The 25,057-nt window shown below is 42.3% G+C and overlaps 1 protein-coding gene across 2 annotated transcripts in view; it reads left to right on the forward strand.

Moving 5' to 3' along the window:
- Window positions 1-25,057, forward strand: part of malrd1 (MAM and LDL receptor class A domain containing 1) — a 392,346-nt gene that overhangs the window by 171,382 nt on the left and 195,907 nt on the right. For both annotated transcript variants that reach the window (XM_063044212.1, XM_063044213.1), the window contains exons 23-24: window positions 7,741-7,954; window positions 16,460-16,707. In XM_063044212.1, coding sequence (XP_062900282.1) covers window positions 7,741-7,954; window positions 16,460-16,707 — 462 coding nt within the window. The remainder of the gene's footprint in view (window positions 1-7,740; window positions 7,955-16,459; window positions 16,708-25,057) is intronic.

Genomic DNA, 25,057 nt, shown 5'->3' on the forward strand with positions numbered 1-25,057 from the left:
AAAATATTTGAATTATAATCAAAAATAATTTCTCCTTCTGTTAGCTGAACTCAACGACCACTGTATAGTATGCCCAATGTCCATTTAGTTGCCCCATATACTTTTTCATGAGCATTTGACTGTTTTGATTGAAATTGCCAGACATATTGCTGAAGCAAACTAAGAGCTTAATTAAAGACACCAGGAAGGCCAAAGCAACACACACAAAATGCAAGAGGAACTCTACAGGTCATGCAACATCGATGGAAATGAATAAATAGAGAATGTTTTGGGGCAAGACCCTTCTTAAGATGAAGACATTATGATCTATTTGTATCCAAATTGTTTTAATTGCCTTTGATTCTTCTTCCTCATCATTTTATTGAGTTAGAAAAAACACCATCTATCCCTAACAACAGGTGTGAACATTCTTCCTTCCCATACTCCATTTCCCCAAGGCCTCCTCATCTCTCAGCACCATTCTCACTAATCTTCTGTTTATCCAGATACCCAGTGCAAAGTGGCCTGCACTTGTTAAGTATCAAGAGGCAGAAAGTGGTGGTAAAAAGATGCCATTAACAGTTTCTAGCTGTAAATATAGCTTGTCTATGTAGAAATCCTGCTACAATATTCTAACAAGCAAAGCACAATGGTGCTCTTGTACACAAGTCATTTACAAATATACATAATAAGGTCGTAGAGGTGCAATTGGAATGTTGGACTTTGCAATGTATTAATTTCAATCCAACACAGATTGTTTTACAGCAATTGTAAAAAGCCCTGGTGATCTTTCACATGAAATTGTCAGGAAATGTAGAGGAGTCTTGACCCAAACGCAGAGCCATGGAGATGATTCAACAGGAATTTGGGTGAGAGCTTCCAGGAGTCAATGCACAGTGACAGATCTTGGGTGGACAGCCAGACACAGATCCCATGCCACAATAGTTTGGCTAGGCATCAATAATGGTTGGCCTGGCAATGTTAGGCATGGTTAGCAGTTAGGATATCCCTCCATGCCCTTCTCCAAGCATTACGATAGCAGCAAACCAAAGCCCTGGCAGGTGGTACCTCCAGCATGAACTCTTCCGTAGGGAACAACAGGGGTTGGTAGCCATGAAGGACCTAAAGGGGTGACGTACCTGTGGCAGAAGAGGTGTGAAGGTTGTGGAACAGTTTGGCAGATGCTTCTTCCATGTGATAGGGTTAAAGGCATCAAAGCATTGCACAGACTTCTCCACCAGCTGATTGGAACTTTCTGACTTAACGTTAGTCCGCAGATGATAGTCAAACTCACTGAGGTGCAGAGGTAGCAGAAGCTTCCCAGAATTAGGAGTTGAATTGTAGTATCCAGCTCGACACAATGTCCTGAAGGAAGCCATGGAGGAGAACCATGTGCTGGAGAACCAGGTTTGCAGCCTCAGTGGCTGATGGAAGCTTGGGGAGGGCAATGAAGTGAGACACCTTGTCGAACTGTTCTAGCACTGTCAGAATCAACATCTGCAGATGACAAACCCATGAAAGAAACCCACAGTGATACAACACCACAGGTGTCGATAGGCCGGTAGGAGCCGTTGAAACCCAGAGGACCCCTGGTTGGAGGAATTAGACTGGAAACACTGAGGACGGGCTGTGAAAAACTGACATAAATCTGTGATCATGATGGACCACCAAAACCGGCATTGCGGAAAGTCCAGTGTCCATCGTCCGTCTGGATGGCCTAATGAGGGATTGGAGCGGCCCCACTGGAGTGCATCAGAAGGCACAGCTACTGGGGTGTACACATCATTGTCAGGTGTGTTGGCTGGAGCAAGCTCGTGCTGTAGCGCCTAGTGGAGCTGGTTCTCAAGGTCACAGATGATTAGGGTCAGATTCTGGGAGGGTGCAATGATGGGCTGATCGTCAGTCTCTGTTTCAGCTGGCTCAAATGGAAGTAACAGGGCATCTGTATTTGTGTTCTTGGATCGCCAAGTAGGTAAGTGATGGTGAAGTTGCATTGTTCAAAGAAGAGGGTCTAGTGAGCCCAATGTTGGCAGGTCTGTTGTATGGATATGTCTCCAGATCAGGAAAGGCTCTGTGCTGTCCATCAGCCAAGGTTTCCATTCCTCCAAGGCTCACATAATAGCGACCAGTTCCCTGTCACCTACTCCATAATGGTGCTGTGTAGGGTTGAAGTTATGTCGGAAGAGGGCACAAAAGTGTGCCTTCCCATCCAGTCCATAGGTTCAGTAGAGAATCCAAGTAGTACACACAGAGTCCGAAGCTGAAATGTGTCTGCTGCGCCAGAATCCACCAGAGTTCCTGTGCCTGCAAAGCCAGAGTGCAGAGGAGGACAGACAGAGTGAGCTGGGCTATTGTGCTGGAACAAGGGGCTGGAGAGAGCTCATCCCTACTTGGAGATGCCTTTTCCCAAATGCCGTGGGCATTTGAAGCAGTTGTGGTAGGCTGCTTCATAGTAGCTGCACAGGTTGTGTCTCCACCAGCACTCACACCCTCAGGGGAGTTAGGGAACTCTCCCAAGCTACATGTGTTCTGGAGGTTAGGTGAAGAGGGTCTTGAAACCTGAAATGTTCTGGGAACAGAATCGGGGTCCTGGCTGATGATCTGGAGATAAGATGCTTGTCAATACAAAGAGCCGGAGTAATGAGGCTTTCAAAGTCGGTGGGCATCTCCTGGGTAGACGGAGCATCTTCCCAGCATTCTGAGATGCCGTGAAGGTAATGGGCCAGCAGCTCTTCTGCATTCTAGCTTCACTCTGCCTCAAGAATGAATTCCATAATGTAATCCAGAACGGAGCCTGAGCCTAGATACAGGTGAAGTATCCATACTACAACCCCGGTGGTCAAAAATCTGGCACACCTCATATTTGCTGCAAATGGGGATTTTATTGTCCCAGCTTGCAGTGGCCCAGTCAAGAGACAGATGAGGAAATCGATCTTGGCTCGTTTTATAGAATACCGAGGCAGCAGGAGCTCAAACTGTAAGAAGCACTGGGACAGGGGGTTGAGTCATACAAGTATTTGGCATGGAATCAGGGCTGCGGGGAGGAGGTTGAATGCCGTGGAGCTGCTGCACCGAGGAGTTGAGTGGATGGTTTTGTGCTGCTTCTGGATTGTGTACTTGTGTTGGCAGACTATTTACTCCAGGTGAGCATACTCTGTTGGGTTAATCGATGGTTCACTCATCCTGTCAGGGAATGGAGAGGAGGCTTGACCCAAAAGCAGAGCTGATTCAGCAGTAACCAATAACTTTAGAACTAGACAGAAAAGTAACAAGCCCCAAAGGACCACAAACCAAGGGAGAACAGAAGCTAAATACAATGAGCAGCTGTTTGAGGTCAACTTGTTCAATGAGTGAAAATGAACTGCGGATGAGAACTGGGGTTAAATTGGCTGCAGGTGGTAGGTCTGGAATGAGCAGCTGGTGAATCCTAAGACCATAAGACATAGGAGCAGTGTAAGGCCATTCAGTCCATCAATTCTGCTCCACTACTCCATCATGGATGATCCAGGATCTCACTCAATCCCATACATCTGCCTTCTCGCCATATCCTTTGATGCCCTGACCGATCAGGAAACTATCAACTTCTGCCATAATTTACCCACAGACTTGGCCTCCACTGCAGTCTGTGGCAGAGCATTCCACAGAGTAACCATTTTCTGGTTCAAAAAATTCCTCCTTACCTCTGTTCTAAAAGATCGCCTTTCAATTTTAAGTTCAATTTCAATTTCCTTTCAATTTCAATTTCCTCTAGTTCTCGATATCCCCACAATAGGAAACATACTCCCCACAGCCACATTATCTAGTCCTTTCAACATTCACCACCCTACCCCCCGGCATTCTTTTGAATTCCATTTAGTACAGGCCCAAACCTGCCAAGCACTCTTCAAATGTTAACCCCTTCATTCCTGGAATTATCCTTGTGAACCTCCTCTGGATTTTCTCCAATGACAACACATCCTTTTTGAGATATGGGACCCAAAACTGTTGACAATACTCCAAGTGTGGCCTGACTAACGTCTTATAAAGCCTCAGCATTAGCTCCTTGCTTTTATATTGTGACGCTTGACGCTCTGTGGGGGGGGGGGGTCGACAGCCGGCCCCTGCATTTCTAATGACCAGTACTGTTTATTATTCGTGTTAAAATGCTTTTGTGAGATTATAGTAGGAAGTTCCAGTTCATTTATTGTTACATTTTAACTTGAGTTATACAGTTATTTGCTTGTGTATTTCTGGGTCACCCTGACCATAACCGGGGTGTGTGATGGTCACATCCCCCGTCTGTGTGAGACTGGTTGGGTTCACTCTCTGGGTCATGGTACCTGGTCTGTTTTGTGTTTATCACAATAAAAAATTGTTGTTGAGTTAAAGAGCTTCCTCCTCTGTCATTATGGACCAAATGCTTGCCACAATATTCTGTTTTCCTTGAAATAAATGCCAACATTGCATTTGCCTTCTTTACCACAGACTCAACCTGTAAATTAAACTTCTGAGAGTCTTGCACGAGGACTCCTAAGTCCTTCTGCACCTCTGATGTTTGAACCTTCTACCCATTTAGATAATAGTCTGCACTATTGTTGCTTTTACCAAAATGCATAATCATGCATTTCCCAACACTGTATTCCATCTGCCACTTTTTTGCCCATTTTTCCAATTTATCTAAGTCCTGCTGCAATTGAATTGCTTCCTCAGCACTCCCACGCCTCCACCCATCTTCGTATCATCTGCAAACTTTGCCACAAAGCCATCAATTCCATTATCCAAATCATTGACAAACAATGTGAAAAGTAGCTGTCCCAATACTGACCCCTGAGGAACACCACTAGTCAATGGCAGCCCACCAGTACAGGCCCCCTTTATCCAGCTCGCTGCCTCCTGGCTGTCAGCCATTTCTCTATCCATGCCAGTAGATTTCCTGTAACACCATAGGATTTTATCTTTTTAAGCAGCCTCATCTGTGGCACCTTATCAAATGCCTTCTGAAAGTCTAAGTAAATGACATCTACTGCCTCTCCTTTGTCCACCCTGCTTGTAACTTCCTCGAAGAACTCAAGCAAATTTGTCAGGCAAGATTTCCCTTCACAGAAACCATGCTGACTTTGACTTACTTTATCATTCGTCTCCAAGTATCCTGAAACCTCATCTTTAATTATAGACTCCAACACTTTTCCCACCACTGAGGTTAGGCTGACTGGTCTATAATTTCCTTTATTTTGCCTTCCTTCCTTCTTAAGGAGTGGAGTGAGACTTAGCTGGTTGGAGACCGGGAGGTGTTGCAGAAGCAGTGCTGGATCTCTTACTGCTGGAATCTAGAGCCAGATGCTGCTCAACCTCCAGAATGTTGGTTGTTGTTTGAGGAGGTAATAGACTTGCCCCTGGAATGGCAGGTTTGCTATATGAGTAAAGCAGGCCTGCACTCGATGCAATTTTGAAGAAAAATACAGAATATGGAAGAGTACAGGTCATGAATAGGGCCATCCATCAATGATGTCTGTGCCAATCATGATACCCCTCCCTTCCCTGCATATTCATACATCTACCAGTTCTGCAACGCCATTATCTTACCTGCTTCTACTACTACCCCAGTGGCTCATTCCAGTTACCCACCACTCTCTGTGTAAAACAAAACAGCCCTGCACATCTCCCTTAAACTTTACCTCTCTAACTTGTGTATGAAATCTCATGCTTGACACTTTTATCCTGAGAACAAGATTCTGAATGACTACCCTATCTGAGGCTCTAATAACTTTATAAACATCTATCAGATTTCTCCTCAGCCTCTGATGCTCCAGAGCAAATAACCCAAGACTCTGCAAACTTTCCTTGTTGGTCACACCCTCCAGGCCAGGCAGAATCCTGGTAAACCTCTTCTGCACGCTCTCCACAGTCTCCTCATCCATCTTTTAATAATGTGGCCAGAACTGCACACAATAGTCAAAGAGCAGATTAAGTCTTCAGTTCCCGGACCTGTGAAGTCAAGCAAGCCATACACTTTCTGTAGCATCCTATGGACTCGGGACAATTTTTATCCATGCACTGTAAAAGGCATTCTGCCTGGATGCACAACTGCTTGGAATGGCATCTGCTCAGTGTGTGACCTCAATAAGTTGCACAGAGGTGTGGATGCAGCTCAACAACCCACAGGAACTAGCTTCCCCTCCGTGCACACTGCCTCCATAAAGAGGTCGGGATAGTAAAGACCCTTCTCTCCAAGATATTCTCTCTTCTTCCATGTTTTGATGCAACAAACCATCAATAAAGACCTAAAGACTACTCATTCACTCAGTATTCGACATACCACAGTCTCTTTCTCTCCCTAATAAGTGAAAAAGGGGTGTTCCTGTTTCACAGCAAGAGGGGAGACATAACAAAACAATTTGCTGATTTATGATGTTAAAAGTCCATTGCATTGCTTTTTTCTGAGCCTCGTGCCCAAAGAACTTGGGTCCCTGAGCACACAGCCAGCAGCCAGCTCACTGCTTTTGATCTTCCGTGTACTCCCACGACACATCAGGCGGCAGCACCAGCTTCGAATCAGCCTGTCTCCAGAGCAACGAAAATCCAGCACCAGCGTCCTTGGCATATCGAAAAGCAACCAGTCATGAGGCCCTGGGAGCAGGTCCAATTTCCCCAAAGAACTGAAGTCAGTGTGTAAGTCAAGGTCTTCAAAAGAATCTTGAACTGGAGAAAAAGAGATATCAAAGATGGAAATAGAGCTGTTTCCAAAGATGCAAGCAAAGGATTCACCATTAGGCGCCATCATCTCCTAAACTCCACCCACTACTGAGTTAATACAGCACAAAAAAACATAATAAGATAAAGCATACAATAATAAAAAGAAACAATAAATATGCATTCATTACGATAGCTTGCGTACATAAATTGATTTCATGTCCCTAAATTGACACTAGGCACAGGAGTGTCTGTACATAGGTTGATGGGGGTTGTGGAGGGACGGGAGTTAGTGGGTGGAGGTGTTGATCAGCTTTACTACTTGGGGAAAGTACTTCTTGTGTCTCGTGGTCTTGGCATTAATGCCACATAGCCTCCTTCCTGATGGAAGTGGGACAAACAGTCTATGAGCAGGGTGGGTGGGGTCCTTTGCGAAGTTACTGGTCCTTTTCCAGCACCTTTCTGTAAATACAGTATGTCCTCGATGGCGGGCAGTCTGGTGCCAGTGATGTGCTGAGCAGTTTTAACTACCTGGTGTGGAGCCTTTCTGTCTGCTGCAGTGTACTTTCCATACCATGCAGTAATGCAGCAAGTCATGCTGCTCTCTACAGCACAGCTGCAGAAGGTTGTAAGTATAGATGTGCAATGTCCAGCTCTCCTCAGCTTCCTCTGAAAGTAGAGGCATTGGGGAGCTTTCCTGATTGTGTAGGATGTGTTCTGGGACCATGAGATGCTGTGTGAGATGTATATCCCCGGGAATTTGAAACTGCTATGCCACTAATGTAAAGAGGAGTGAGTTACCTCAGATTAAGGGGTAGGGTGCATATGACTGAGAGAATGAGAAATTTCTTCACTCAGCTGAGTGATGGGGAATTTCTGGAATCCTCTAAACTGAATGGCAATAGAAGATGATCCATTGATTTCATTCAAGACAGAAAAAGATTTCTGGATGTTAGGAAACATTTAGATAATGTGTTGAGGTAAATCAACGAAAATCTTGATGAATGGCCTGCTACTAATCTTATTTATTATAGTCGTTAATGTTTATCATGAACAAGCAGTTTATAACTGATGGTTATAATATGTTTACAGGTTTTCATTAGAGCCAAGCGGGGTGTGAGTTATATGGGTGATATTGCAGTGGATGATATTTCCTTTGAAAATTGTGCAGCTCTTCTGATCCCAGCCAGACAGTGCAGCTCTGATGAGTATTCATGTACCAACAAATACTGCATTCCTAAAGAGCAGCTCTGTGACTTCACCAACGATTGTGCTGATCATTCTGATGAGCTTCCACTCATATGCAGTAAGTAATTAATCATGCTTATGTAAAGTGCAGAATTTATTTTCAGTCATTTGTTAGGCTGTTGATTAATGTGTTACATTTTATGTCTTGAAAATGAAATGTAAAATTATTTTGATTGCTTTACAATAAATATTGGTCTAATTGTTAGTGCTATGATAATAGTGCATGCATTTATTAAATACAAAATACCTTTATCCAGAAAGAATTCCTTTTTTGGTGTTCCACTGCATGCGTATAAAAATGCTGACTATAATTTATATTCTAAAGTGCAATTACACAACCAGGATTATTCCATAGGCCTGGAGGGTACAAGAGACGGCAGATGCTGAAATCTGGAGCAACATTTTGCTGGAGGGTCAAAACCCTGCATCAGAAAAATGAGTGGAGGGGGAAGGTGGCCGGTATAAAGGGGAAAGGGGGATTGGTGAGTCAGGGCCCAGAGCTAATAGATAGACTGAGAAGGGTAAAGAACGTCCAACTTTTGAACATTTCTTTTGTCCCATAAATGCTGTATGACTTATCAAACAGCATATAAGTCAGTTGCAGCTTTCCTCATTCCCTGTCACGTCCACTGCAGATTGTTTCTTGCTCCTGCTCCATAGGTCATCAATGAGGACCGAGTTCATAGAGGCATTACAGAGATGTACAAAAGCTATAGTGGAACATATCAACTCTCCAAGAATATCATGAGATAACAATAATATAAGCATCATGGAGCAGGAATATACATTGATATTGTGTGGTTATGTTTTTACTAATATTCCATATGTGCTTGTGTATGTGAAAACTGGGCCCCAAGCCATGGAGTTGCCTGGCAGGCGACAGATGATCCCAGTGGGCTGGGGGGTGGGGTCTGAACTATCTACATGCATATTCCGCTTTGTTGCATTTTACTGATCTACTAAATGGGTTTGTTGTCTTGTATCTGCGAGGACAGGATCTCAAGCCATGGTATCACTGGGGGTGTGGGGGGGCATTATGGGTCAAGACTCTTTTATTCTGTAATCATGATCTTGTGTGTGACTGCAGGTAATGTGTTTGCACCTTGACCCTGTAGTAACGCTGTCTCATTTGGTTGAATGACATTTAAACTTGAATCGAAGTGATTGAACTGAGAGTTGTGTTCCAAACTACTCTGTTGATCAATGCATTTCTGATTCACTAAGGAAGACAGCTTTGCTGAAGTTAATTGCGGGAAATAGCTATGCCAAATGAAGCAAGCATCAGCCAGGAAATATCCCAAACATAAAATCATAAAGCCAAAGAAATATGCGGTAAACAAGCTCTGATCATTAAGTAACCATTAGTGCTACACTAATGGCATTTTTTCCATTTTCCTATCAGCTCCCCCCAGACTCACCCCTCACTCACCTACACAATAGCGGCAATTTCCGGTGAATAATTAACCTCACAACCCATATGTTCTACGTGTGGGAGGAACCTGGAGAACCCAGGAGAAACTCCTGTGGTCACAAGGAGAAGGTATTGACTCCACTGGAGATCAGGATTGAAACCTGAGAGGCAGCAGTTTTACTTAACGTAAACTACACTAAGAAAATAATGTTGAGTTACAGAGGGATCAACATCAGTAGGATGAGAATGCACTTGCCAGCCGACTATAATTGCACAATTGGATGAATTTACATTTTGAAATATTTCAGTTTGAGTCATGCTGTACTGTTCTAAGATAGAAGGAAGTGTAATTTAAGATCGAGCTGGCTAGTTGATTAAAGAATATACAGAACAGAGTAAAGCAAAATATAATAATTTATGACAGATCCCAGAGAGCCAAGCTGATTGCAGGAAGTTGGAAAAGGAATTGAATAAGGAAAGCAAGGCAAAGACAGAGTTTGAGAAAGTTCAAATCTCAAAATAAATTTATTATCGAAGTAATATATGTCACCATATACAACCCTGAGGTTCATTTTTTTCAGGCATATACCAGTGCATTCAAGAAATACAATATAATCAATGAAAGACCGAACACCAAACAGGATGGACAAACAGCAAATGTGCAAAAAACAACGAACTGTGGAAATACGAGTGAGGTTGAGTGAAGTTTCCCTTCTCGTTCAAGAGCCTGATGATTGAGGGATAATAACTTTCCTGAACCTGGAGGTGGGGTCCTGAGGCACCTGTACTTTTGTCCTGATGGCAGCAGCAAGAAGAGTGCATGGCCTGGATGATTAGGGTCCTCTTTGTTGGATGCAACGTTCCTGTGACAACACTTCATGCAAATGTGCACGGTGGTGGGAAGGGATTTACCTGTGTGTACTGAGCTCTATCCATTACTTTTTGCAGGACTTTTTGTTCAAAGGCATTGGTCTCTTGTATCTGGTATCTGGATCTCTTGTATCTTACTTGGTCAACAGACCTGAATGCCACTGATCTGGTTCTCAGCTAATTGCAGATCTCGTGGTTTTTCCAAGGCTTCTGGTTGGAGAGAACTCTTGAGTGATTTTGTGGAGCACCCTCTGCTATGACTGCTTTTATAAAGTCCGTGACGACTTTAATGTATTTGTTCAGATCCTCTGATATGCCCTTGAACACAGCCCAGTCCACTGACTTGAAGCAATCCCATAGCCGCTCCTCTGCATCCTGTATCCACCTTGTTGTTGTCCTTATCTCTGGAGCCTTGTTCTTTAGCCTCTGCCTGTATGGAGGTAGGAGGAGAACGGCCAAGTAAATCAGATTTCCCAAGCTGAGGTTTAGGCATGGAACGGAGGACATTCTTAATCATATCATAGCGATAGTTGAATATGTTGGGGCCCCTGGTGCAGCATGTTATTTGTTGATGATACTTGGGCAAATATTTCTTCAAACAGGCCTGAATGAAATACGCGACAATAGTTTGAAAGGTGTCAGGGTAGGGTGGTTCATGTTTGCTGATGTCAGCATTCAATACTTTGGGAGTCACTGTTTAACATCTACTATTTGCAGTATGTAAACTGAGGGCAGAATCATTGAGGAGAACACTCCTCAGAAGTAGAACAGTTGGCACTTAACCATTAGATGTTCCTGGTTGAGGGAACGAGAGTGGGGACAAGACCATTGTGTCTAAACACTACAAGGAGTTTTTCATGGAACACAGACCCCTACCTTTTGCCTTCTCTGAAACAGCAGTCCAGTCCATCCTGTGTATCCAGAAGCCTTCGGGTCTTACCGACGTATTCTACACGTCGGGAGTGAGCCATATCTTCGCGTAGTGTAAAACACAGCAATTTCTCATTTCTCTCTGCTACAGCAATCTTGCCCTTGGGCCCTTAACCTTGTTCTCCAGCGACCGTACTTTTGCTAACAGGATGCTGGGTAGAGGGAATTTCATTCCCCTGTGTTTCAATCTAACTTGGCGTCCTCCCCTCCTTCTTCTCTTACTTTCGTGGCAATGTACCATCATCTGCTTAAAGGTGCCGTATCTGCGTGCTTGAGAGTTAAGTCCACCAAGTCCTTCCATAGATTGTGAAATTGTTAGTTTTGGTAACATGATTCAAAAGTACATTACCTAAGGGAAAATTACAGGCTACAATTTGCAGTGAAAGTAGGTCAGAAGAAATATATTTTGTTTTGTAAGCTGCCGCAACACATCACAGTGGTTCACCAGCACCATCTTGTCTGCAAAAATAAAAAGCTGCAGACTTAAAAGGGAATCCCAAAATATTCAAACAGGAAATATGCTATAGGGAGAGAAGTGGGATTAATGAAGGTCTCAAAAGGGAATCTATTCATGAAGACAATGGTGCTGAAAGAGTATTTGTATGTCAACCTTCACCAAGGAACAAAACTGCTGCTGGAGTCTCAGCAAAAGAAGATGTGATCGAGCTTTTTGGACAGGATAAAAACTGATAATCCTAGGAATTGACTTAGACTACAGAACTGATAAAGAGTCTTTAATCTTGGACATCTTCACTATTGATCAATGTTTCTAAGGCTTCATCCATTGATCTCCAATCTGCTAGTGATTGTGCTATCATTGTACATGATCATCTATCTGCAGCATGTCCCTTGCAGGAAGTTACCCAAGTCTGGACTCCTGTTCCTCACGCAGAGACCAAGGCTCTTCACCTGCATGGTCAGGGCCATGCAAATTCAGCTGATTTCATCTTTCACTATCAATAATCATGGACAATACAATACTGCACAGGACTCTGTGCACTGTTAGCTTATCTGGGAAATTGCTTTGGAGTGCCTTCACTGATTTAATCTACAGAATGACATCCATGTCCATGTGTATAGCTTGGTTATGATCCCAACTGTTCTTTTATACAGTAGGTGTACTATCTCACTGAATTACCAACATTAACTAGGATCAGAAGAGATACAGGCCCTCTCTGGGTTATGATTTCCCGTTTATATTAAATGAAACCAATAATCAATCTGGAAAAAAATCTGTAAACTTCTCGTAAGAATCAGATACCATTGTCTCTAAGGGCATGGGTTGCCAGTTTTACCACTGGAAGCCACTTAAGGGAGTTTCTTTGGAAACTGATGCACAAAAATTTCTATTGATACTTATATATCAAGATTAAACCTGTCAGTTTCTGCTCAGTTTGACATGAACAGAGGCTGTTACATGTTGCAGGAAGCCTGTCAGTACTTCCTGTTCAGTTTTAAATTGATTGGTTAATTAGGCAATTGCTAAGGCCAATAAAACTAATTTGAGTTTGAATAGGTCAGGAGAATTGAACCTTTGGCTGAATAGTCTTCAATGAGAGAGGCAAAACCTCGGTTGAGGTTTCTGTTGCTTCTTTTTATTTCTTTATTTCTTTATTATTCCATAGGTAGAGCAGTGAGAATAGATTCAATCTCAGTGATGTCTTCCTCTTGCATGTTGTGGGAGGTTTGGGCAAACTTCAATCTCCCCGATGAAATGCAGAATACCTCTGTGGCCATTCCCCTCAATAACAAGTGTAACACTTTGAGTACTATTGGGAAGTGTGAAAACAACCTACCAGGGAAAAGCCACAGCAGCCAGGTCTCTAGCATTGAGTGGCTCTGTGGCTCAGGAAGGAAAAGGGAATTAGAGGAGTGTGGTGGTGATGATGGGGATTCAGTTTTTAAGGGAACAGACAGGAGATTTTATGAACATGATAGAGACTCCCTAATGGTATCTTACTTCCCAGGTGCTAAGGTCGTGGATGTCTCAGATTGGGTCCACAGCATTCTTATTATTTTTATTTTTTTTAATAAGCCAAAAAAAAGAAAGAGACATAACATTAGAAGGATGCCTGTTGTACAAAGTGCTCAAAAATACTAAACATTAAATCTCAAATAAAGGCTGTGAGAAATCAGCTGGGGGGAAATTGCTCATCCACCCCTGGCCTCGTCCAGGTAGGCAAGAAATGGATCACAGATAGCCAAATTTTTTTAATTGAATTGGTTCTCAAGAACCTAAGTTTCTCCATTTGTATTACTGAGATCATATCAGCCATCCATTTCCGAAAGGAAGGGGGAGAAGGTGATTTCCATTCCCTCAAGATAAGTCTTTTGGCAACAATCATCCCCAGCATCAGAGACTGTTGTATGGCTGCAGGGAAACAAATAGTAGATTGCAAGACCAGCTTCCAAGGGGAAGGATCTTTTATAGGCCTTTGAGTACTAGTCGAATATTTTGGACCAAGATCCAGTCAGTAATGAGAAAACCAAAAGGTGTGTGACAACGTGGCTCCCGTCCCTTGGCATATATCACACATTGGCAAGACAGAAGGGTAAATCCTGTGGAATCTAACTTTAGAGTAATGGAGACAGTGGACAAATTTAAACTGGATCAGTTGGTGTCTGCTGTTAACAGAACAAGCCTGTATCATAGACAAACACTTATCCCAGGCAGCTTCAGATAATTCAATGCCCAACTCTTCTCTCCAGGTATCTCTAATCTTCATAGTAAATGCTGCAGTGCAATTATCAAACAAACGTACAAATTTAGAAACGAGATGCCTGGAGTCAGGAGGGTTCTTTAAATGTCAAAAACCACATGTTTCCCTGGAAGGAGACCTCTGTACAAACACCAATCTGTTTCAATCACTCCTTTCTATCCTCATGGTCAGATAAAACCTACCATGCTTGGAGGGAGAAGGGTCCAGTTTCTATTGAAGACCTGTACATAGAGGGAGGGTTTGCAACATTTAGTCTGCTGAAAGAGAAATTTGAGCTGCCTCATTCACACTTTTTTCGTTACTTACAAATTAGACACTACATTCAATCTAAGATTTGTAATTTTGAAATCCTTCCAGTGGTCCACAGCATTCTTAAGGGGAAGGATGAGAAGCCAGAAATTGTAATGGATATTGGTACTAACTACATAGCTAGGAAATGCGAAGAGATCCTGAAGGTTGAATATGTAGAGCTAGGAAGGAAGCTGAAGAGCAGGACCTCAAGAGTAGTAATTTCTGGACTGCTGCCTGTGCCTCACACCAGTAAGTTAAGAATAGGATGATATGGAAGATGAATCAGTGGCTGAAGTACTGGTATAAGGGTCAGGATTTTTTCAATCTTGTCAACATTTCCAATCCAGAAAAATGTGAAGTGATGCACTTTGGAAGTTTGAAATTGATGGCAGAGTAGAAGATTATGGCAAGATTAATAGCGGTGTGGAGGAATAGAGGGATCTAGTGATCCACATCCCTTAAAATTACGGTGCAAATAGACAGGGTGCTTAAGAAAGCATGTGGTGTGTTGGCTTTCATCAGTCAGAAGACGGAGTTCATGAGCTGTGAGCTAACGTTGCAGTTCTATGAATCTCTGGTTCAATCACACTCGAGTTCAGTTTGATCACCTTATTATAGGAATGATACAGAAACTTTAGAAAGCACACGGAGATTGACTAGGATGCTGCCTGGATCATAAAGCATATCTTTAGGAGGATAGATTGAATTAGCTAGGGCTTTACTCTTTGGAGCAAAGGAAAACGACAGGTGACTTGATACAGGTGTACAAGACATTAAGAGGTATAAATAGAGTTAACTGTCAGACTTTTTCCCAGGGCAAAATTGGGTAATACGAATGGGCATAATTTTAAGGTGGGTGGAAGAAAATATAGGGGAGTTTCTGAGTTGAGTTTTTTTTTCTTTACAGAGTGGTAGGTGCATGGAATACACTGCCAGGGATGGTGGTAAATGCAGATACATCAGGGACATTTAAAGGACTCAGATAAGCACGTGGGTTAAAGAAAAAATGGAGGGCTATGTGGGAAGGAAGGGTTAAGGAGTAGGTTAAAAAGTTGGCACAACATTGTGTACTATGTTCTATGATACTCTGCTGAACAATATAACAGCCAATGATTATCCAAGCCCATCAAGACCAGCCACTGAGAATAGGATATTCTGATTCTGTACCATTGTAACTAGGCAAGAGAAGATAATAAATGAGGTTGCCCTTCATCAGTCAGGCCATTGAGTAAAAGAGTTGGGATGTCATGTTCCACCTGTAAAGACATCAGTGAGACTGCACCTGTAGTATTGTGTGCAGTTCTGATCACCACACTATAGGATTAAGCTAGAGAGGTTACCGAAAAGTTTCACAAAGATGTTGGCAGAACTAGAAAGCTTGAGTTATCAAGCGAAACTGGATAAGCTGGGACTTTTTTTTCCACCTGGAGCAAAGGATGCTGAGGGGTGACCTTACAAAGTTTTATAAAATCATGAGGGGTACAGATAAGGTCACAATTTTTCCTCCAGTGTAGGGGAATCTAAAACTAGAAAGCATAGGGAGGAAGGGGGACAAGGCGAAAGGTTTAAAGCAGCAACATTCTCAAACACAGAGTATGGAATAAACGACCAGAGAAAATGGTGGAGACAGAAGCAGTTATAACATTTAATAGACATTGGGACAGGTATGTAGATTGGAAAGGTTTAGAGGGACATGTGACTACCTCACGTTGCAGGTAAGCAGCTTGGTCAGTGTGGATGAGTTGGACCAATGGTCCACTTCCTTTCAGTATAATTCTTTGACTAAGACTACAGTACTAATAGGGGTCCTTAACAATAATCTCATTGAGATAATGGTGAGGCATTAACTCGCGTGAGTTTTGGGAATAGTATAGATGCTCTGTTTTTAACTCTCCGAACAAGTTCCATGCTATCAACTCACCCAGTGCTGGAGATCCTATGACAATCAAAGACAAATTACAAAGATACTGTAAGGGCGTAGCTCAAGAAATAGACATTGCTATCACAAGCTGTGAAGAACTGCCCGTCAACTGTTGTCAGTGGGACCTAAAGGAGTCTTTCCTTTAAAAAAAACCCTTGATGTTAAGGCTGATATGGGAGCCTTAAAGATAATTTTTTAAAAAAAGAAAGCCACTAACAGCAACTTGCTCTCCCAAATGAGAACACCTATAATTTCTACAAATGGCACCATGGGTCCAAGGCTGAGTTATTGTTCATCTCAGGATCCATCAGGAAGCCATTTTTGCAAGGATCATGATTGAAGGATAAATCCAAAAGAGTAGTATAATCAGTAAAACTTGGGGAATAATTACTAACATGTAATACAACATGTCATTTGCAGGTACAAATTTGGGACATTGTGATTTCGAATTTGATCTGTGCTCCTGGAGGCAGTGGAGAAATGATAATTTTGACTGGATCCTTAAAGAGGGGAGTATCCCAACACTGGGGACAAGCCCAACCACTGACCATACACTGAGAACTCCAGCTGGTCATTACATATATATTGAAAGCCCATTTCCACATCTTCCAGGACATATGGCAAGACTTTCTGGGCCATCTATCAGCAAGATAAGCAAAGACTGCAAGGTAAGACTGGTATTATCAGCTGATATTTTTGGATAGCGTCCTTATAAGTAGGAGATAGGTTCTCAGTCTTGACTGTAGCAAAAAGCCAAGGACATTTAGAACATTCAGCTGGTGGATTTTTTTCTCTTTATGATAGTTGAATAAAGGGTGTCATGTTTATTGTTATACAGTCCACAGTAACGATAGCTTCAAAAATTCTTCAGTTAATGGACCTTCCACCAACCACTGCTCAAGGCACCCAAAGGTGTACAGCATCTACATCTAACTGAGCTAAAACACCACAACCTTGTTTCACAGGAGAGTAGATTGGGGAAGGCAAAGATTGTTAATGTATGTATCATGAACTAGGTGCCAACGCAGAGAAATGTATCTCATGAAGTAACAATCTAGAGGTGGTTGTTGTTGGGGACCATTGCTCCTTTCCGGGCACCTCTGCACTTCAGGTTTGACAAGTTTACAGCTGTGGTAGAGACAGGATCCAGTATGCCTTTCAATGGGGAATTGGATAATGATATACAATGAAGCAATTGAAAGGCTCTTGAAACAGGGAAAATAAATAGAACCAGAGAGTTGCCCTGGTAGGGAACCAGCATGAACTTGATGAGGGAAATACCATAAACATTCCATAATTCCATAAGAACTCAGAAGAGTTTAATGGAAACCTGAGGGCACATGGCCAAGTGGTTAAGGCGTTGGGCATGTGGCCAAGTGGTTAAGGCGTTCATCTAGGTACCTTAAGGTCGCTAGTTCGAGCCTCAGCTGTGGCAGCATGTTTGTGCCCTTGAAGCAAGGCACTTAATCACACATTGCTCTAGTCTGTGCGAGGAGTGACGCCCCACACAGACTTCCAATCTGCACCTTGTAAGGCATGAAAATGCCCGACGCAGGCCTCTCATGGTCTGAGTCGACGTTCCCCCGAGGGCCAACTTCTTCACTCAGAGAGTGGTGTGAGTTCAGAGTGAACTGCGAGCAGTGGATGTGGGTTTGACTGCAACATTTAAGAGAATTTTGGATAGGTTCGTGGACGGGAGGGTTACGGTGGTCTATGGTCCATGGTCCATGGTCCAGGTGCGGTTTGATGGGACTTGTCAGAATAACAGTTTGACGCAGACTGGATGGGCTGAGAGGCTGGATTTGTGCTGTACTGCTCTCTGACTCTGTGCTCACTGTGATAAGTCATCCCCACATAATCATTGGGTACTGGCCTCACTATAGGAAGGATGTGGAAGCATTGGAAAGGATACAGAGGACATTTACCAGGATGCTGCCTGGTTTAGAGAGTATGATTATGAATACACATAGTCCTCTTTTATTGTCATTTAGTAATGCATGCATTAAGAAATGATACATTATTTCCTCCGGTGTGATATCACAAAACACAGGACAAACCAAGACTGAAAAAACTGACAAAACCACATAATTATAACGTATAGTTACAAACAGCGTAACAATACCATAACTTGATGAAGAAGTCCGTGAGCACAGTAAAGTTCAAAGTTTCTCAAATGTCCCACATCTCACGCAGACGGGAGAAGGAAGCAAAAAACACTCTCCCTGCCATGCCGACCACAATCCAACCCTGAGTATTCCGAAAACTTCGAGCTCTGATTAGCTCTCGGACACTGAGTACTGAGCGCTATCTCTGTTCAAACGATTCGACCTCCTTCTCGGTCGCCAAAAGCAGGCAAGGCCGGGGATTTTGAGGCCTACCCTCTGAAAGAATTCCGACCACACAGTAACAACAGCAGCGGACGAGCGTTTCAGAAATTTCTCCAGATGTTCCTCTGTGCTTTCACGTCCATTCTCCATCAAATCAGAACTGTCCACGGCCCCTATTTAACAGATACGATATCATTTTTCATCGGAGGGCTGCGCACATGCAGGCACGCTGCCATCTTCTCCTCCTGCCTATGTATGCATTATGATCAGAGATTAGGGGAGCTATGGCTTTACTCTTTGGAGAGAAGGAGGATGAGAGGAGACACGTTAGAGGTATACAAGATATTAAGAGGAATAGATAGAGTGGATAGCCAGCGCCTCTTCCCCAGGGCACCACTGCTCAGTACAAGAGGACATGGGTTTAAGGTAAGGGGAGGGAAGTTCAAGAGGGATATTAGAGGAAGGTTTTTTACTCAGAGAGTGGTTGGTGCGTGGAATACACTGCCTGAGTCAGTGGTGGAGGCAGATACACTAGTGAAATTTAAGAGACTACTGGACAGGTATATGGAGGAATTTAAGGTGTGGGGTTATATGGGAGGCAGGGGTTTAAGGGTTGGCACAACGTGGGCCGAAGAGCCTGTACTGTGCTGTACTGTTCTATGTTCTATGATCTATAAATATTGCTCCGAGTTAATTTTTTTTGTCTTCCACCTTTAAAGTCGGGACCTACTCAATGAAATTTTGTATGTTTCATGACAGCTTAAGAACTTTTTATTTTCTAATAAAGGGCAACATTGGAGAAATATTTTACATGATTTCAGTATGTGACCACGCATACAGCATGTAGTATGGAAAAACTGCTGCTTCTAGTAATCACTAGAACATTTTAACTATGTAGTAGACAGTGATTGATTGCACCCAATGGTGAACAAATACAATTGACCGATCTATCTGCATGACAGAGCCAGGCATACGTTGATAAGCCAAATCAGCAAAATGTGTAATATCTCTTGTAAAGCTAAAGCAGCAAGCAAGCTGAGAAATCAAGCTTTTCTGAAATCTAGGTTTACAATAATTTGGCCTTCATCTCTTCAATGGCTCGGACAATGAGTGCACTGTATGATCAAATATCCGTAATGAGATTAGGAGTTATTCGGGTTTATGGGCTATTTATTGCACTGTGAATGTCTGTGGATTACAGGGATAACAAATAATGACATTAAAAACATCTTGTATGATATTTGACAATCAGAATCTGACACAATATTTTGATTTACTTGTTGGTTATTATGGTTTATAACTTGCCTTGAGGCACTGAAACATAAACCTGGATCTTTAGTATATAAGTGCCAATTACATGTAATTTTCACTAAGGATTATAGATATATGGGCTTCTTGCATCCATGCCTACCTATGTGTTGAGTACCTTGGCTACTACACTGTGGTCACAACAATATCTGGGTGATAGACAGATAAAGAGGAGCACAAGTTCTCGGATGAGCAAATGGTCTGACTAGAGAGGTCCACAAGATCTGTTTTTGAAGCTGCCCATGAGGCAAGTGTTAACAGGTATGGATAAACCATTAGCCTCTACGAGTATGTTTATTAGCAGTCTCTGAGGTGACATAACTTACCGATTATGATTGATTACCGTGGATAACAGTATCAAAACCTGGCACTGATGTACATTCTATGAACTGCAGAGAACAGGGTTCCTTTCTAAAGACTTTAACGGTCCATCCTGTTGAAAACATTTTTAAACTAACACCCTCTTCTAAAATAATAGTCATAGTCATACTTTATTGATCCCAGTTTTGGTTGTAAATTGGTTTTCATTACAGTTGCACCATAAATAATAAATAGTAATAGAACCATAAATAGTTAAATAGTAATATGTAAAATATGCCAGTAAATTATGAAGTAAGTCCAGGACCAGCCTATTGGCTCAGGGTGTCTGACCCTCCAAGGGAGGAGTTGTAAAGTTTGATGGCCACAGGCAGGAATGACTTCCTATGACGCTCTGTGTTGCATCTCGGTGGAATGAGTCTCTGGCTGAATGTACTCCAATCTTTCCTGTGAAGGAATCATCTTGAACTCCTTCCAGTCAAACTAATTTACACTGGCTACTTCTTTCTGTGTAGAAACAAAAAATGCTGAAATCACCCAACTGATCAAACATCATCTATGGATGGAGAAACATTTAATGTTCAAAAGAACTTCAATGAACATTTCCTATTTTAATTTCAGATTTCCAGCAACTTCAGTTTTTGTTTGGTTTATTGATCTTTCAAAATTAATCCTTCTTGAATCCATCAACAGATCATTTGTTTCAGCTCATCTGTTTGGCTTGAGGTGGATCTTTTTTAAATGTGTATGCCTGACAAACAGTGTACAAGTGTGTTTCTCTTAGAAAATGCTAAATTGATTCTTGTTACACACTAGTGCTGTGACTTTTGTTATCAGTATGCTATTTTGGTCACTTGTGATTATCAGGTCAGCTTATCAGAGGGCAACTTCTGTGGCCATCTAATGCAGTACGTCTGGAAGTAGTCATACATTACATTGATTAGTTCAGTTGCTAGAATGAATTTTTTTTTATTAGTCTGACCTTTCTAGGGCCAGACCAGGGCTTTCCTCATCTCCCGCTAGAATAAATTGCCTGTCTGTTTATTTTAACCTACCTCTTGCTGTATTTTCCTGTATGCTTTGCTTGAAAGTTTGCCCTCTACCCATGTAAGTAACTCCTTTTATTTCCCAGAATATGTTGAGGTACGGAGTCACACCATCTTATTTCCTCACAATCCGTCATTTTTGAACAATGGGTACCGCTGCATTCGATGCATCTGCATCAATAATGTTTAATTTTGTTTTTGAAATATTCTTTGAATTATATTTCTAATAGCATAAGACAAAGGAGTAGAACTAGGCCATTCAACCCATCATGTCTGCTCCACCATTCCATCATGGCAGATCCTGGATCCTACTCAATCCCATACACCTGCATTATCTCCACATCCTTTGATGCCCTGACTGATCAGGAAACAATCAACTTCAGCCTTAAATATACACTCGGACTTGGCCTCCACCACAGTCTGTGGCAGAGCATTCCACATATTCACTACTCTCTGGCTAAAAAATATCCTCCTTACCTGTTTTAAAGGGTCACCCCTCAATTTTGAGGTTGTGCCCTCTAGTTCTGGATACCCCCACCACAGGAAACATCTTCTCCATATCCAGCCTATCTGGCCCTTTCATCATTCAGTAGATTTCAATGAGATCCTCCCACATTCTTCTAAATTCCAGTGAGTACAGGCCCAAAGCTGCTAAGCACTCCTTGTATGTTAACCCTTTAATTCCTGGAATCATCCTCATGAACCTCCGCTGGACTCTCTCCAATAACAACACATACTGCGTGCGCAGCCCCCTGGTGAAAAATGATATCGTATCCGTTAAATAGGGGCCGTGGACAATTCTGATTTGATGGAAACAGACGTGAAAGCACAGAGGAACATCTGGAGAAATTTCTGAAATGCCAGTTCGCTACTGTTGTTACTGCGCGGTCGGGAATCTTCCAGAGGGAAGACCTCAAAATCCCCGGCTTTGCCTGCTGTTGGCGACCGAGATTGAGGTTGAATCATTCGGACAGAGATGGTGCTCAGTACTCGGTGTCGGAGGGCTGATCGGAGGCTCGAAGTTTTCGGATGACTCAGAGTCGGACTGTGGTCGGGCATGGCAGGGAGAGTTTTTCTTCCTTCTCCCGTCTGCGTGAGATGTGGGACATTTGAAAGATTTTGAACTTTTTACTGTGCTCTTGGACTTCTTCATCAAGTTATGGTATTGTTGCACTGTTGTAACTATATGTTATAATTATGTGGTTTTGTTAGTTTTTTCAGTCTGTGTTTTGTGATATCACACTGGAGGAAATATTGTATCATTTCTTAATGCATGCATTACTAAATGACAATAAAAGAGGACTGTGTGTCTTCATAATCTAAGATCCTTTCAGAGATATGGGACCCAAAACTGTTGACAATACTCCAAATGTGGCCTGACTAGTGTCTTATAAAGGCTCAGCATTATCTCCTTGCTTCTTTTTTCTACTCCCTTTGAAATAAATGCCAACATTGCATTTGCCTTCTTTACCACAGACTCAACCTGTAAATTAACCTTCTGGGAGTCTTGCACAAGGGCTCCTAAGTCCCTCTGCACCTCTGATGTTTGAACCATCTCCCCATTTATATAATAGTCGGCATTATTGTTCATTTTACCAAAATGTATCATCGTCATAACTCAACTGTATTCCGTCTGCCACTTTTTTGTCATTCTTCCAATTTGTCTAAGCCTGCTACAGTTTCATTGCTTCCTCAGCACTACCTACCCCTCCACTTATCTTAATATCATCCGCAAACTTTGCCACAAAGCCATCAATTCCATCACTGAAATCATTGACAAACAATATGAAAAGCAGCAGTCCAAATACTGACCCCTGAGGAACACCACTAGTCAGTGGCAGCCAACCAGTAAAGGCCCCTTTGATTCTCACTCGCTGCCTCCTGCCTGTCAGCAAGTCTGCTATCCATGTCTTTCCTGTAACACCATAGGATTATATCTTGTAAAGCAGCCTCTTGTGACACCTTATCAAACACCTTCTGAAAATCCAAATAAATGACATCCATTGCCTCTCCTTTGTCCACACAGCTTGTTACTTCCTCGAAGAGCTCCAACAGATTTGTCAGGCAAGATTTCCCTTCACAGAAACCATGCTGACTTTGAATTATTTCATCATTAGTCTCCAAGTACTTTGCAAACTCATCCTTAATAATGGACCCTGACACTTCCCCAACCATTGAGGTTAGGCTAATTGGCCTATAATTTCCTTTCTTTTGCCTTCCTCCCTTCTTAAAGAGTGGAGTGACATTTTCATCAAATGCCTCAAAGGTGTGTGTTTCACTTTTATAGGTTTAATGTTTTATTCCTAAGGTTATTTGATTTTTCTTTATAGCCAACTTGTTTATAACTTTGATTATTTCCTTTTCATGTTTCTCTAAGCAATCACTCTTTGTGTTTTTTTCTGAGAGCAATTGGGTTAACTTAGCACAAATGAAGCAAACCACATTTGAATATCTTCACTCATTCAGCTTGACATCATTCCTTCCACATAGTTTCACCGGCAAATTAGCAATAGATTTACTTATAAGACCATAAGATATAGGAGCAGAGTTAGGCCATTTGGCCCATCAAGTCTGTTCTGCCATTTCATCATGACTGTTCCATTTTTCCTCTCAGCCCCAATCTCCTGCCTTCCCCCTGTATCACTTATGCCCTGACCAATCAAGGATCAATCAACCTCTGCTTTAAATATACATAAAGGCTTGGCCTCCACAGCTGCCTGCGGCAACAGATCCCGTGGATTCACCATTCTCTGGCTATGTGGGCTTTGTATGGTACAATACACTAGATAGAATATTAAATTATGACTTTGAAAATCTAGACCTAAAACACAATCCCTAAAGAACATAGAACAGTACATCACAGGAACAGGCTCCTTTTTGCCTACAATAATGTGACAAACCAACTAGTAATCAAATGGCCAACTACAGTTATCCCATCTGCCTACACAATGTCCATATCTTCCCATTTTCCTCACGTGTATGTGCCTATCTAAATATCTCTTATGTTTGTAAAACCATAAGACCTTAAAACATGGGAGCAGAATTGGGCTGCTTAGAGCATCAAGTCTGCTCCACCCTTTTGAATCATGGCTAATTTATTACTCACTATTCTCGTGAACCTCCTCTCCAAGTGCCAGAACATAATTTTTTAGATAAGGGACCCAAAACTGCTCACAATACTCTAAATGCTGTCTAACCAATGTCTTATAAATCCTCAGCCTTACATCCTTGCTCTATACTGGTCCCCTCAAAATGAATGCTAACATAGAATTTACCTTCCTTACCATTGGCTCAGCCTGCAAGTTAACCTTTAGGGAATCCTGCTCAAGAACTCCCAAGTCCCTTTGCACCTCTGAGTTTTGAAATTTTTCCCCATTTAGAAAATGGACTATGCCTTTATGCTTTCTACCAAAGTGCATGGCCATACACTTCCCCACACTATATCCCATCTGCCACTTCATTGCGCATTCTCTCAAAATGTCTAGGTACTCCTTCAAACCTCCTGCTTCGTCAGAACACTATCTTCCCCTCCCCCTATCATCATATCATTCATAAACATGGCCACTAAGACATCAATTCCATCGTCCAAATCATTGATATTTAAGATGACCAGAATTTGTTCCAACACTGATCCCTGCAGAATACCACTAGTCACCAGCAGCCACCCAAAAAAAAGGCCCCCTTAATTCTCAGTCATTGCCTTCTAATCTTCTGTCCATGCTGGTGCCTCTTCTGTAATATCATGAGTTCTTGTCTTGTCAAGCAGCCTCATGTGTGGCAAGTCCCTTCTGAAAATCCAAGTAAATGATATCCACTGACTCTCCTTCATTTATCTTGCCTGTTATTTCCTTAAAGAATTCCAACAGATTTGTCAGGCAAGTCTTCCCCTTAAGGAAACCATGCTGACTTTGTCCTATTTTATCATGTGCCTCCAAGTACCTCAAAACCTCATCCTTAATGATGAACTCCAACATCTTCCCAACAACTGAAGTCAACCTAACAGGTCCATAATTTCCTTT

This window comes from Mobula hypostoma, chromosome 3 (assembly GCF_963921235.1).
Source record: "Mobula hypostoma chromosome 3, sMobHyp1.1, whole genome shotgun sequence".
Taxonomy (NCBI): domain Eukaryota; kingdom Metazoa; phylum Chordata; class Chondrichthyes; order Myliobatiformes; family Myliobatidae; genus Mobula; species Mobula hypostoma.